Raw genomic sequence first — 13,685 nt, 5'->3', positions numbered from 1 at the left:
GGCCCTGGGCCTCGGGAGGCGGAGATTTGGGGAGACTGGGGCCCGGCTCTGAGCGCAGGGAGGAAACGAGCTGAGTCGGCTTCCTGTGGGGGCTAGGGCCTCGGACTCCCCGCGGACAGACGTGTCCGGCCGGGCAGCGCCGAACTCCGTGCGGGGGAGGGACCTGGTGTGGGGGGGGTGCGGCTGCGAAGGCGAGGAGGGGGCGGGGACAGGGTGGGCCAGGGAAGAGGGGAGGGGAGAAGAGAACAGGGGAGGAGCGAGGGGGCTGAGCGAGAGAAGGAAGAAGGAAGGGGGCGAACGGCGCGAGCTGGCGCCGAAATGAGAGAAAGCAGCGAGTGAGAGGGGAGGGGGCGCCGGGCGAGACCGTGGAGCCGAGCGGCCCCTAACCCGGCGCCCGCTGCAGGCGCGCATGGCGGGCGGAGCGCGCTGATCCCTGCAGGTCAAGAGTAGCGCACAAGTGAGTCGGTGGCCGAGCGGATTGGCGCGGAGGCGCGCGTCGGAGCTGATCTTCCCTGCTTGTCCCCCATTCCCCCGCATGATCGGGAAAAGGTCGGTCGACCCTATCTGCTGAGCCCTATTTTCCTTAGGTCCCGGGCCAATGTCCCAGGTGAGCGGCCAGCACCCCTCTCGCTGCGACGCGCCCCATGGAGCCCCTAGCGCAGCTCCGGACCCAGGTAGGACCTGGAATGTTGAGCGAAGCTGGACGGGAACTGGGCGGGCTGGTGGGGAGCAGTTATTGGGGCGCAGTTCTCTTCCGCTCCCCAAGACCCCGGGAGACGGTTCTGGGGGGGATGGGTGGGGGTGGGGCGAGAAGTCTGGGTACTGGGGACCTGGTCCAAGGACAGTAGAGGGCTGGGGCGAGGAGGCAGGGCCCCTAACAGAGGCGGCGGCTGCGCCAAGTTGGCTCTAACTCTCGCGGCCACACCACCAGACACAGACACACACACCGTGGTGTCTGTCCGTCCGTCTGGGATTTGTGGCCCGACCGTTTCTGCCCAATGTGTAAATATTTATGGGGGCCTTGGGCGGGCGCGCGGCGGGGTGGTGTCTGAGTTCTTCTCTCCTTCCCTTCCCCCAGCCCAACCAGCGCCGAGCGCTTCCCGAAAACTTTTTGTCTGCCACCAGCGGCTGCAGGACCGGGCCCCTCCCCTCCTTCTTGCCATCTCCTCTCTCGCTTTCCTTACCTCCCCACTGGCCAGTCCCCACCGCCTCTACCCTACAGGCACAAACACATACACACACACACACACACACACACACACACCACACACACACTGTCAGCAACCTCGTGAAATGCCCCTCCCCCTCCCCCCAGGGAGTCCAACCTACTCATCCCATTCCCTTCGGAGCCTCCTAACGCAGGAAGGGTTTGCGACTCCCTGAGGGGGTCTGGGCTAGGGGTCCTGCAGACGGTGGCTCCCAGTTCCTTCCCTTTCCTGTACAGATGTGTCCCTGAGGCTGGCAATGGAAGTCAGGGTCGCGAAGAAGCCAGGAACTTATGGATTTCAGGGACAGGGTGTGGAGTGCAGAATTGTAACATGGATTTCATGACTTGAGCCCCTCCTCTGTTAGTCTGATGCTCTGCCTTCCCCCCACCCAGTCCACCCGCCTTTCTTTTCCTCTTTGACTCTGAATAATGAGGGTCTGCTCCTGCTTCCAGCCCTAACTTCCTGTGGTGATCTTCTGTGATCTCAGCCTCCATATCTACCCACAGGGGCTTGTCTGCCTGTTTGGAAAGTGAATCTTAGTTTACTGCCTAGTGTGGACCCCCACAGTTGGGGAGATGGGGATCTCCTAAACCAGAGTGAGGACAGTTGGGAAATGTCTGGCCAGCATCTAGCAGCACATAGATGAGACCACTGTGTCTGCCACCCTTTTTCACTAACCCTGAGTCCCTGCTCTTTCTATGAGGCCCCTGGATCAGGAACGTTGACTTCTGGGGAATAAACCAGGTCAAGAACTGGGCTCTTGCTGGGTGGGGTGGCTCATGCCTAATCCCAGCCACTTGAGAGTCTGGGGCAGGAGGATCACAAATTCAAGGCCAGCCTCAGCAACTTAGTGAGACCCTGTATCAAAATAAAAAGGGCTGGGGATGTAACTCAGTAGTAAAGTACCCCTGGGTTCAATTTCCACTAAATTTTTCTCTCCCCTCTCTGTCTCTCTGTTTCTCTCTCTCTCTCTCTCTCTCTCTCTCTCTCTCTCATACACACACACACACACACACACATACAGAGAGAGAGAGAGAGAGAAGAACTGGGCTTCCTCAACCTGGAGGAAGAACTGGGGGCAGAGGCTGGGAAGTTTTTGTGTCTGGAGCCTTCTCCATCCCTCTCAGCCTCTCGCTCCCTTCTCTTGCTCAGCCTCCTGCCTCCTCCCATCCCCTGCTTCTTCCTCCCCTGTCCATTCTCTGCTTGTCTCCTCTACTTCCCCCTCCAAGACCCCCTTCCTCATCCGACCTGTCCTGAGCTCAGCAGCTGAAGTGGGGGCTGTGTGCTCAAGACAGGACCCCAGTCCAGGGTGGGAAACTGGAAGGGTTAAACTCTGGGCTGTAATTTGAGGCCCCCCAGTGCCCCAGGAAGCCCCCTCCCCAGCCTCGACTGAGCCAGACAATGTGGCTTTCATAACAAGAGGCCTTGCTGGGCTGCTGCCTTGGGAGAATGAGCTTGCTGCCCAGGAAGCCCAAACCACAGGACACCCAGCCAAAACCCCACCGCACCGTGCCTGGATCTGAGACCAGGACCCGCTAAGCTCCCTGCCCTTGCCCTTGCCCTTGCTCCCCATGCACCCACAGAACAGCAAGGCCATAGCACTACCCCTAGGGGCCCTATGGGTGGCACAGCCAGGGAACAAGTTGGCCCCGTTCTTCAGCTGCCCAAGATGCAGACAGGGCACAAGGGACACGCAGGGCAGCTCTGGTTGGGGCAGGTGGCCAAGCCCTCACACCCTTGGCTCCCCCAGTGGCCTCCTCCCCACCCATCCTTGACAGTCTCCGGAGCCTGGCTCCCTAACTCACAAGCAGATTTCTGCCCGGCACTGGGGCGTCACATTCCTGTACATGCTTCTAAATTGAATTTCCTGGGGAATTGGAGCCTTTGGACCTAAAATAAAACCAACCAGACCCAGCCTAACTGGCAGCTCAGGCCCTCTCCAGTCTCAGCTGGGTGACCCAAGACTGACTAGAGCATTCACATTTACCATGTGCGCATCAATGGAGTCCATCTTCTCCAGACTTCTTGGGGTTCAAGGACTGATGCCTCCCCAAATCCTCCGTGCTGTGTCTTTCTGTCTCCTTCTCCTGAGTTGGGGCATCCTGAATTTCAGATCAGGCATGTGCGGAGGATGTCAGGCAAAGGAGTAGACATCACCCCAAGGGAGGGAGGCAGGGAAGGCTCAGTGTCTATAAGACTAACAAGTTATAATTCACAAGAGGGGACACAGGTGCCAACTTCTTACCAACCAGACCATTTGGAGGAGGGACTCCTGGCTCAGGGGTAAGAGAAGCTTTCTGGAGGAAGAGATGGAGCTCCAACCGGGGCAGGAAGGCTGGGCTAGATTTGGAGAGTGTCTGGAGGAACAATATAAGCACAGCTGGATTGGTCACAAGGCCAGGGGATGGCCCAAGGCTGTGGACAGGTCAGTCTGCTTGGAACACGGGACCTTTGAACATTGATTCCACTGAAGACATCAATTGAAGTCTTGAGTGGTAGACCAAGGAGAGACTGAAGCATGGAGTTCCAGATCAGAAGAGGTCCTAATCTTCTCTCTCCAGATATGGTCAGAGCTCCAAGGAAGGAGCCCAGATCCACTATCCACAAAGACAATGGAGGGGTCTGGACTTGAGGGACCAGGTGTAGGAGCTCTGGAACATGGGCTGTTCCCCACACCAGTCCCCCTGGGTACTGTTCAGATTTGAAGTGAGCCCATCCCAACTGGAAGAGGTCCCCCTATTCCTTCTTGGCCCAGGACCACCCCTTGATTTGGGGGACAGCGGGCAGAGGGAGCCCCTCAGCCTTCCTCTTGGGTATATGGATTTAAACATAGCACTTCCCCCTGCTTTGGGGGTTGGCTGTCTTTTACAGAACTCGGGGCATTGCCCAAGGCATCCATGTTGGGGGTGGCAGTACTCTGTCAAAGGGGCTGTTGCCTTTCTTTGTTCCCCATTGTGGATAGAGACTCCTGAGAGGAGAAGTTGGGGACTTCTGCTCAAAGACACCAACAGCATGTTTGAGCCCCCTGTGCAAGTTGGAAAATGATGGCCCTGTAGGCAGGTGGAGCAGGGACATAGGTGGGGAGCAGATGGCACGTTCTAGGAGGATGGGGCTGCAACCAGAACCTCGGCACCCTCCATGAACCCCTTTGGCAGGTGTCTTCCTGCAAGATGCGAATTGCAGTCCACACACTGGCTCCTCTTGACCTCTGCTGGCCACGTCTTCCCTCCATCCACTCCGCACTTACACCCTGCAGGACAGAGCAGTCTCCCCTCTGTGACTAGACAGGGTTGCCTCATAGTCATAAAAGGAAAACGGGGCTCTTCAGCCTCTTGATGTGCAAACCACGACTCCACCTGTGGTCTGGCTTTTCTCCTCTGCCTGCTCCAAGCAAGCACAGTGTCTGGGCCCTCAGGGACAGAGTCCTCTTTGCAGACTGGGCCTTCTTGCAGCTTCTTCTTCCTTCTGATTCTTTTTGTCTGTTGCTGGACATGTGGTTTAATCCCCTCTTCCTCTCTTCATGTGCTGAAGGGAGTTCAGTTCTTGCCACCTTCCTGGCTCCAGGTCTGTCTCTCTGTGTGACCAGGTCAAGACCACTGGATGTGACTGTCCTCTCTACCCCATTTGCCCTCCCAGGTTTAAGGACCACGCCAGAATGGCATGGTCCTTAAATGGTCCTGTAGGACTGGCCACCTGAGACCTTGTTCTGGGTTCTTGATAATTTCCTGTTCCCGCCAGATTCCAGGTTCCCAGTCTTATGGGTGCTGATAGGAAGAGTAGAGGGAGCTGGGCACTTTGGGTAAAGTGAAGAAGATGGAGCTGGGGGCTCCAGTCTCCTTGAACTCTCTCTTTTCTTCCTCCCTAACTCTGAGGGCCAATAACAATATCACCCCCTATGTGCCCTGGTGACCTCAGGAGAAAACCTGAGAATTGACACAGGCCTGCTGTCCCCCAGCTGTCATTCTAGGCTTACCAGCCACATCTCTCTCTCTCTCTCTCATTCCTGCTGTGGCTATTCCTTCTGGGATCTGGGTTCCTGCTTCTTTTCTCCATATCCCCCTTCTATACCGACGATTGTTTTGAGACTTGGCTTCTAGGAAACCCCCTGGGCACACACACCTGGACTAGGTGCCCATTTTTTGTGCTTCTTCAGTTCTAATCAATGCCCTTACTGCAACTCTTGCTCCTCAGTGTTTGTGACAGCCCTGCCCCAGCCTGACAGAGTCTCCTGTGGCTGTGACCTGGTACTTCTCATTCTGGGACACCTAGTGCTTGATATTGCTAGACATCTTGTGGATGCTTAATAAATGTTAAACCAAACAGCATGGCAGGAAGGGAGGGAGGGGAGAAGGGAGGAAGGGCGGAAAAAAGAGGGAGAATAGGAGGGAAGGAAAGAAGGCAGCGGCCAGGGAGGAGGTGGTGGAGGTATTCTTGAACCACCCTGCATGATGGGGTGCTGCTGTGCATTTCATTTGCTCTTTGCACCCTTTCTGTGCAAGGTAATCTAAATTCTGATAACTTGTCCAAACTGGTAACTGGTTAAAAAGCAAGACTTGGACTTTCTAGCTCCTTGCTCAGGTCTTTCCATGACACCACGTGGGAGACCAGTTCAGGGCATGGGACCATGGCATGATCCTCTAGGGGCCAGGGTCTGAAGCTGGGCAGGGCCCTCCTTTCCTGAAAATTAGGACCCAAGTCTGGGCTTCCCTCTTCATGGAGGCTTGGTCCTAGCCCTCCAGAATGGTTTCTCTGCGGGTATAGACCAGGCTCGCGGGTATGGACCAGGCTCGCGGGTATGGACCAGGCTCGCGGGTATAGACCAGGCTCGTGGCTAGAGGAGGATCCATCTAGCACACAGTATTTTTTCCCCTCAACTCGCGTCCCTGCCTGCCTGTTCCCTCTTGTCTCAGCCCTGTAATCTTCCAAAAGCCATTTGGCTACAGGATAGTTAATCCAGATGGCAAGGGGCGCTCTCAACAGGCCCAAGGAGCGTTGCCCCCCTGGAGCTCCAGGAAGGCCCTCAATACATAACTGTGCAGCCCTCAGAAGTTGCAGGAGCCAGGCCCTTCCCTCCTACCTGCCCCAGCTCCAGGCAGGGCCTGTGGTTTGCCCTGGGCAGGCACAAGCATGCCCACTCGGGCCTGCTGTCCTTTGTGCTACCCACATGGGCCTCTGGAACTTTGGTCCCCCTGGCCAAGAGGGACCACAGTCTTTGGAACAAGGATTCCTCAGGGGTCCCTGAGGCTCAAGCCTAGGGAGGAAGGTTGGCCATTGGATTGTACCCCCAGCCTCCCTCCAGCTCCCATCCCCCATGTTGGCATGCCCCAACCTTAATTGATCCTTCTAACTTGTCTCCTCCCTCTGTTCTCCTCTCCTCTCCTCTTTCTCTCTCTCATTTGGAGATAGCTCAGAGAAAGACATGCATGTCAACCCCTCTGTTTTCTGTGACTGATTTCATCTCAATCCGGGAGGCCATTCTTCTCTGTATCTCTGTCTGGGCATCTTGTGGCGTCTTCGAGGGCGTGTATGGAAGGGTGTGTCTTGCACTCGGGGCTTCGCTGCTGGTTCCCTTCATCTTCCTCTGCCCACTCTCTTGGCTGTGGCTCCCCCAAGCCCTTTTGATCTCTGCATTTCTCCAAGTCTCTTGTTTCTATGTCTCCTCTTTCTTCCCACCTGGGGTATGTGTGAGTGCAGAGGTAGGCGGGAGGCCCTGTCCTCCTGACAGTGCGGCACAGCTGGGTCCGCTGAGCCCGGCCCTGTCCTCGCTGCAGCCTGGGTCCTGCTCCATGACTTTGCTTCTCAGGCCTCCCCAGCAGCGGCTGAGGCACTGGGAGCTCAGACTGCTCTCTGCCTCCCTCCCCCTTCTCTCCCCTTCTCTCGCCCTAGGCCTGGGGGCCCTGGTCCTGCCAGCTGGGGGGTTGTGGGTTTGAAGGTGGCTCCATTTCTGCATTCCAGCCACCCTACCCAGAGCCACTATAATTACTTGTGGCTGCGGTTCACCTCTTCCCCAGCGCTCCTGGGCCGCGTCCTTGACTCTCTTCCTGCCTGCTGCCCCTCCCTGCTCCTCACCCCCCAGGTTCCTCTCACTCCTCCTGCACCGCCATCCGCCTCTCTCTGACCCAGTTTCTCCGTGTCATGTTCTCTCTTCCTTCAGCTCGGCCCCTGCCCCTGTCTTTATCTTTCTCTCTGTCACTGACTTTCATGCTGTTAACATTTCCTGGGGTCTCCAGGGCTCTGGCCTTCTGTGCCCAGTCTCCCGCCTTCGATGCTCTCTTGCTTCCACCTCTCTCCGTCCCTTCTTGCTCTCTCCCAGCCACCCCCTTTGCCTGTCCCTGTCTGCCCCTGGGTGGCTGACTGTTCCCTCCTGCACTGTTCCTGCCCCTCCCTCCCTCCCTTTATACCTCCATCCCTGGCCCCTCCTCCTGATGCCACACACACCTGGACATACCGCACACACATGGGCACACACCTTTGCTCACTCACGGGTTGGTAAACTGGGTACAAAGTTGCGGACTTACTGGGCATGTGAGGCCATGACCTAGGCCTCAGTCTGGGCAGACCGGAACCAGGGACTTGTACCTCAGTCATCTGCTTTTTTCCCCAGCCCAGACCCTGTCCCTCCTACCCGGGCTGGAGGTAGTAGCAGGACCTGCTCATCCTGCGGAGGCAGCGTCAGAGGAGGGCTCCCTGGAGGAGGAGGCACCCCCCATGCCCCAAGGCAGTAGCCCTGGGGCTCCCCAGGTCCTGGACAGCACTGACCTCGTTGTACCCACAGAAGCTGTGACGTGTGAGTCCTAGGGGGCCGTTGGGGTGGTACTGTGGGTAGCGGGGCATGTAGGGTGCCATTGCCACCTTTCTGTCGAGGAAGAAGACCTTCACTAAGTGGTTATTAACCTGGGCTCTAGGCAAGGTGCTCCAGACAGGAGGGAAGAGGCACCCTGGCCTCCAAGAGATAGCTGGGGGCCGGCTGGGGTGGGAGCTGGAGCGTGATGCAGCCCCGCCCTTCAGGGGATCCAGGGCCAAAAGGAAGGAGAGACGCACCCAACTGCTCTGGAGAGAAAGGGACTCATTCAGCTCCGTTCCCAGGCCTGGCTCAAGGTCTCTATGGGAATCTTGGGAGGGAGAGAATTCTTCCCCTCACCTTCAAGAGCAGAGGAAGGGGCTGTGGGAATCATTTTATAATCACTAAAGCAAATCCCCAACATCCATTTTTACTTTCCAACTGTCTTCCCTCGAATGAGCTCATGTGCTCTCCCCATCAACCTGTAGCGAGGCAGGAGGACAGCTGTTGCCAAACCCATTTTACAGATGAGGAAAGTGAGGCACAGAGAAACTGCTCACCCTGGTCATGAGCTGGGGGACTGAGGTTGTCTGGCCTGTGCTCTTTGCTGTGCTGCCCGCCCGGCTGGCATAGCCAAGGCAGGAGCTGCCTCCAGCCAGGGCATCTGGGGCTAAGCTGGACTCCCTGGAAGGCAGGATGCTAAGTCCTGCTACCACAGCGCCCTCAGCCTCTTCCAGACACACCCACCGGCAGAATTGAGAGAAGGAGGTCAGGGCTGAGGCCACAGAGGAGGGGGCCTGGGTGGGAGTGGGACAGACACTCCTGTGTCTGTGGCCCCAGTATTTGCTCTGTGACTCAGCCCCCACTCCCACCCCCATGGCCACCCCCCAGCTGAGGCCACAGGCAGGCTCTGTCTGCCCACACCTCCCAGAGCCCTCGGCTCACCACTCTCCCGCCCTCTGGCCACTGTGCCCATGTTTAGGCAGCAGGGCAAGGGGCACCGAAGCTGGCCAAGGACTCATCCCGGCCACCCTCTGTGAGGCCAGGATGATTCAGACCCAGCCACTTCCCATGGCCTTGAGCTGTTTACCCAGATGCCGGCTCCTGCCCCACGGTTGGCCAGAGGCCCCTGGCCTGGAACCTCTGCGGAGCCTGCCTCCTGCCTTCCCCCTGCTCCCCACTCCCTAGCTGTGGGAACTTTGGTGAGTTTTACCATTTCTGGCCTCACTTTTCCCATCTGTGAAAGGGGGCCAATGACAGATTTCTCATAATGGTTAAAGCAGGTCACCATTAGGTAAAGCCCTTTGTAGTGGACCTCATACACAATAACTGCTCAAAAGGTGCACGCTACCAGTTCTAAGAGTAGTTATTGTGTGACCCTAGCAGCTTGTTCCCCAACCCCTTGTCTCCCATCCTCTGCCCACTCCTTGCCCTCTAAGCCCCAGCTCCTAATCTCCAGGCTGACCCCACATCAGAGACTTCCTAGCTGTGTGACCTTAGGCAACTTACTGTACCTCTCTGGGATTCAGTTTCCTCATCAATAAAAAATCTATAGAAAAGATTTCAGTGAGAGAATATTCAGCAAGTGCTTAGAGGAGTGGTTGGCATGCAGCAAGTGCTCAGTCAGTGCTCAGTGTTGTAACCTCCACTGTTAGGAGAAGGCCCAGCCCCTTTAGTCAAGGGGAACACTGAGGTCACTTTCCCTTGGCATCTGGGGTCCCCATACATCTCCCTTCTGTACAGATCAACCACTCAGGAGAGCATGGAGGGAGCAGGGGATTCAGACCTATCTCTGAGGGACTGAAGTGCCTCACATTTACAGAGAGCCCTGCTGGGGGTCCCAGAGCTCTCCTGACCCCTCTCAGTCCCCTCCCCACATCACCCACCCCACCCCCCCACACACACACTCCTCTATTCACCCCCAATGGAGCCCTCCAGTTGAGGATCCCCTGAGAGAGGCCCAGGAAGGAACTGGGACTTGGCAGAGTCAGCTTCCTTGCACCCCATTGATAAAGCTCAAGTTTGGCCTTCGACGGGGGCATGGGGTCCTGGCCTTGGGGGTTTCCCTGCCAGTTTCCTCTTCCCTTCTCCCACCCAGACCCCAAGAACCCCCTCCCCAAATTCTCCCATCTGCCCAGAGGCTTGAGCCAGAGAGCTCAGGAGGAAGGAGCAGCAGATAGAGGGGCTGCTGTGAGGAGCCCCTGGATTCCAGGCGTTCATCTCCAAACAGATGTTTCCAATAAATCACCCAGCGCACCAAGGGCAAAAACAGCTGGGGGCTTGGCAGAGGCCAAGGTGAAAGTTAACTGCTTCACTGCTGTCCCCCCCACCCACTACCACCCACTACCACCACTCTAGACAAAATCCCAGGACTCCAAGAGCAAGAGGGTGGATTTCATGTGGCCAAGAAGCTGGGGTCCAGGCTCTGAGCCCCGCCCCTGGCCTTGCACCCCTGTCTTTCTGGAATAGGCCCAGGACTAGGAAGGAGTGCGGACCTGGGCTTCAATCTGCTGCTGTTTCATGGTGTGGCTCTGGGCTGGTCAGCTCAGTTTCCTCATCTTCAGAAGATAAGTCTAACCAAATCCCCTGGGGTACGTCTAAGAATGAGGCAGTCAGGATTAGAGCAGAGCTCCGTGTGGGGGGGGTGCTGAGTGGCCCCCACCTCTTGCTCATCATCCTTTTTTCTCATCTCTCCAGGCCAGCCTCAGGGGAACCCCTTGGGCTGCACCCCTTTATTATCAAATGGCTCCGGCCACCCCTCAGAGCTGGGCCATGCCAGGCGTGCTGGGAATGGTGCCCTAGGTGGCCCCAAGGCCCACCGGAAGTTGCAGACACACCCATCTCTGGCCAGCCAGGGCAGCAAGAGGAGCAAGGGCAGCACTAAATCATCCACCTCCCAGATCCCCCTCCAGGCGCAGGAAGGTGAGTGCCCATCCCACCCCCCAGGAGACCTGCAAACTCCATCCACAGCCAGAGGCGGCATCTTCGCCTGGTGGTTACTGGTCAGAACAGAACCTCTGACCTCCTCGATCTCTGCGTAGGGCCCAGGAGCCTGGGCTCTCAGAACTCCTTGAAGCCTGCTCCTGACAGTGAACCTTGTGCGAAGCATACCTGCTGGGTCCCTGAGGCACACCTGCATTCTCAAAGCCAATCCCTGCCTCTCCTGCTCTCTAGAATGAGGAATGGAGCCACCTGGGCTGATCCACTAAGCCCCCTCCTTCCTGGAATCAGAAAGTTTCCTCCAGGGGCAGGGTGGAGCTCAGTGGTAAAGCACTTATGCACCAGCCCTGGGTTCAATCCCTAGCACCACAAAAATAGAAAAGGAAAAGAAATTTTCCCCAAGGAGTGGACCCAGTGAAAAGCATATAATGTAATAAAACTTGACTGAGGCGTGGGGCAGGGCTGCAGGGTGCAGGGGGTGGTGGGTCAGAGGACCCGGATCCACCACCCCCCTGCTGATCCTGCAGGGCCACCCTGGCCAGCCAGCTCCCCTACCCCTCCAGGCACCCATTCAACATGGGGGACAACTGCCTAAAACTCAGTAGCTGCCTGACCTTCACCTTGCACATGTTGGGGGACCCTGGCCCCTTTATCTGCAAACAGGATTCAACGTGCACATTGGCACATATTTGGCAACCTTCCTGCCCCGTGGGGCAGGCTCTGCCCATAGTCGTATTTAACGTGGCCTGGGCATCTGCTATGTGCTGGGTACCCAGCCCGTGTCCTCACACAGTGTTCATGAGAGGCACAGATGGATCATCTCACACAATGCAACAGATGCAGCAATAAAGCCATGCATGGAGGATCATGTTAACAAGGGCACCCACACCGGCCCAGAATGCTGGGGAGGGGGGCCCAGGCAGGCTCTGAAGTAGTCTGAGCAAGTCTTGGAGCCTGAATTGGAGGATCTAGCCAGGGAGTTTGGCACAGAGGTGAGAAGTGGCTAGTGCAGTTAGGCTGAGGAATGAAGTGAAAAAGGAGAGGGAGGTTCCAGGCAGGCAGGGGCTCTGGGAGGGCCTGGTCAACCTTCCTTGGACCTAGACTGTATCTGGAGGGCAATAGGGAGCCATTGAGGGTTTTAAACAGGGTGATGGCTCACTAGATTTGCATTTGAAGGAAACTACCCTACCCAGTTTGGAGATAGCTTCAAGGCCCTGCAGAAGACCCTCCTCCTCTGCACAGGAATGCAGGACAGGGTCAGCTCCTCCATATCAGAGTGAGACTCTCAGGTCTAGGGACCTGGGTCCTCTGCCCACTGGCCTGCTCTCCAAGAGGGCTGCCAGCTCAGCATCCAGCAGCTCACTGAGGGCTACAGCTGCAGGACTCCCAGCTCCACCACTCCAGCGGCCGGGTGCCCTCAGACAGGGTTCTGCCTTTATTGATTATCACGTATTCCCGAGCACTGGCTATGTACCAGGGGCCGTTCTAAGAATTTGTCATAACCAGTGAACAGAACACTCCAAGACGCCTGCCTGAGATGACCATCAGGGTACAGCCATAGTGTGGGGCCTGGGTCCTCTGGGGCAGGGCCAGGCAGTGCTGGAGTGCTATGGAACGGGGTGGTAGAAGCGCTCACCAAAAGGTGGCCTTTGGGGAAAGAAGGAGATGGCTTTTGCTCCGGATGAGGGAGCCATTTAATTCTTGTGAACAGAAGATGGTCTTTAAAGTCTGGCTCTGAATGGACAGCAGGTTTGGGGAGGGGTGGCCAAGGGCAGTGGGGCTCTTGCAATTGCCCAGGAAAGGGGTGAGCAGGGCGGTAGGATTCTGGATGTATTTTGGAAGTGACAGCTTCTCAGTGCCTCGGTTTCCTCATCTGTAGAGTGGGGCTAATAACAGTTGTCACATCATAGAGCTGTTGGAAGCTTAAATTAATTTAATCCCTCGCATTGCACAGTGCCGGGGACATGTTAGCACTCTCTCTGGGTGTCACTAAATAAACCAAGAGGGATTGGGCGCAGGGATTCCCACTCCAGACTGCCTGGGCTCCTGCCCCCACTCTTGAGGTGCTCAGTGTGCTACGCCCCAGGTCATTGCTTAGGAAGAAACGGCCTCCTCACAATCACCCCTTGCCAGAGCTGTGGGGTCTGACAGCAGGAGCCCTGCTGTGGCCGCTGTTGCTGGCTGCCTTTCTCCCCTAGCCGTTGACACCCGCTCCCTCCACCTCCCCGCAGACTGCTGTGTCCACTGTGTCCTGTCCTGCCTGTTCTGTGAGTTCCTGACGCTGTGCAACATCGTCCTGGACTGCGCCACCTGCGGCTCCTGCAGCTCCGAGGACTCGTGCCTCTGCTGCTGCTGCTGTGGCTCCGGCGAGTGCGCAGACTGCGACCTGCCCTGCGACCTGGACTGCGGCATCCTGGACGCCTGCTGTGAGTCGGCCGACTGCCTGGAGATCTGCATGGAGTGCTGCGGGCTCTGCTTCTCCTCCTGACCCGCCCCAGCCCTAGGGCTGCCCCATGAAGCTTGATAACCCCTCCGCTCCCAGCCTCCGCTCCCAGCCTCCACTCCCAGCCTCCGGGGGCCCTCCCAGAGCACCAGCCCCAAGAGCAGACCGGGTGGGTGCTCTGTAGGGACACCTCAGCCAGGGAGCTGGGCCCACGACAGACAATCCTGCCCTCCCAGCTGGTTACCAGGGACCCCAGCACCAAGGATCTGGTGAGATGGGACAAGGGTGGGGGCCACTCTAGGACCAGCCACCA

At 57.4% G+C, this 13,685-nt stretch overlaps 1 protein-coding gene across 2 annotated transcripts; it reads left to right on the top strand.

The window, feature by feature from the left end:
* Positions 1–598: 598 nt before the first annotated feature.
* On the top strand, positions 599–13,417 carry Mdfi (MyoD family inhibitor). Of its 2 annotated transcripts, XM_027943752.3 has the most exons (4): positions 599–674; positions 7,813–7,995; positions 10,687–10,911; positions 13,161–13,417. In XM_027943752.3, the coding sequence occupies exons 1-4, from the start codon at positions 599–601 to the stop codon at positions 13,415–13,417; spliced, it is 741 nt and encodes a 246-aa protein (XP_027799553.1). The 2 variants fall into 2 exon arrangements, with proteins under 2 accessions (XP_027799553.1, XP_027799554.1); XM_027943753.3 differs by lacking the exon at positions 7,813–7,995.
* The last annotated feature ends 268 nt before the right edge of the window (positions 13,418–13,685 follow it).

The sequence above is a fragment of the Marmota flaviventris genome, chromosome 6, assembly GCF_047511675.1.
Source record: "Marmota flaviventris isolate mMarFla1 chromosome 6, mMarFla1.hap1, whole genome shotgun sequence".
NCBI lineage: Eukaryota > Metazoa > Chordata > Mammalia > Rodentia > Sciuridae > Marmota > Marmota flaviventris.
The sequence above is the reverse complement of the archived record's forward strand: the minus strand, read 5'-3'. Positions and strand labels throughout refer to the sequence as shown.

Excerpts from the sequence above, each read along its gene's own strand:
- Mdfi (XM_027943752.3), top strand. The coding sequence starts at position 599 with ATGTCCCAGGTGAGCGGCCAGCACCCCTCTCGCTGCGACGCGCCCCAT. Across the intron at positions 675-7,812 it reads TAGCGCAGCTCCGGACCCAG|CCCAGACCCTGTCCCTCCTA; the intron begins GTAGGACCTGGA and ends TTTTTTCCCCAG. Across the intron at positions 7,996-10,686 it reads ACCCACAGAAGCTGTGACGT|GCCAGCCTCAGGGGAACCCC; the intron begins GTGAGTCCTAGG and ends TCATCTCTCCAG.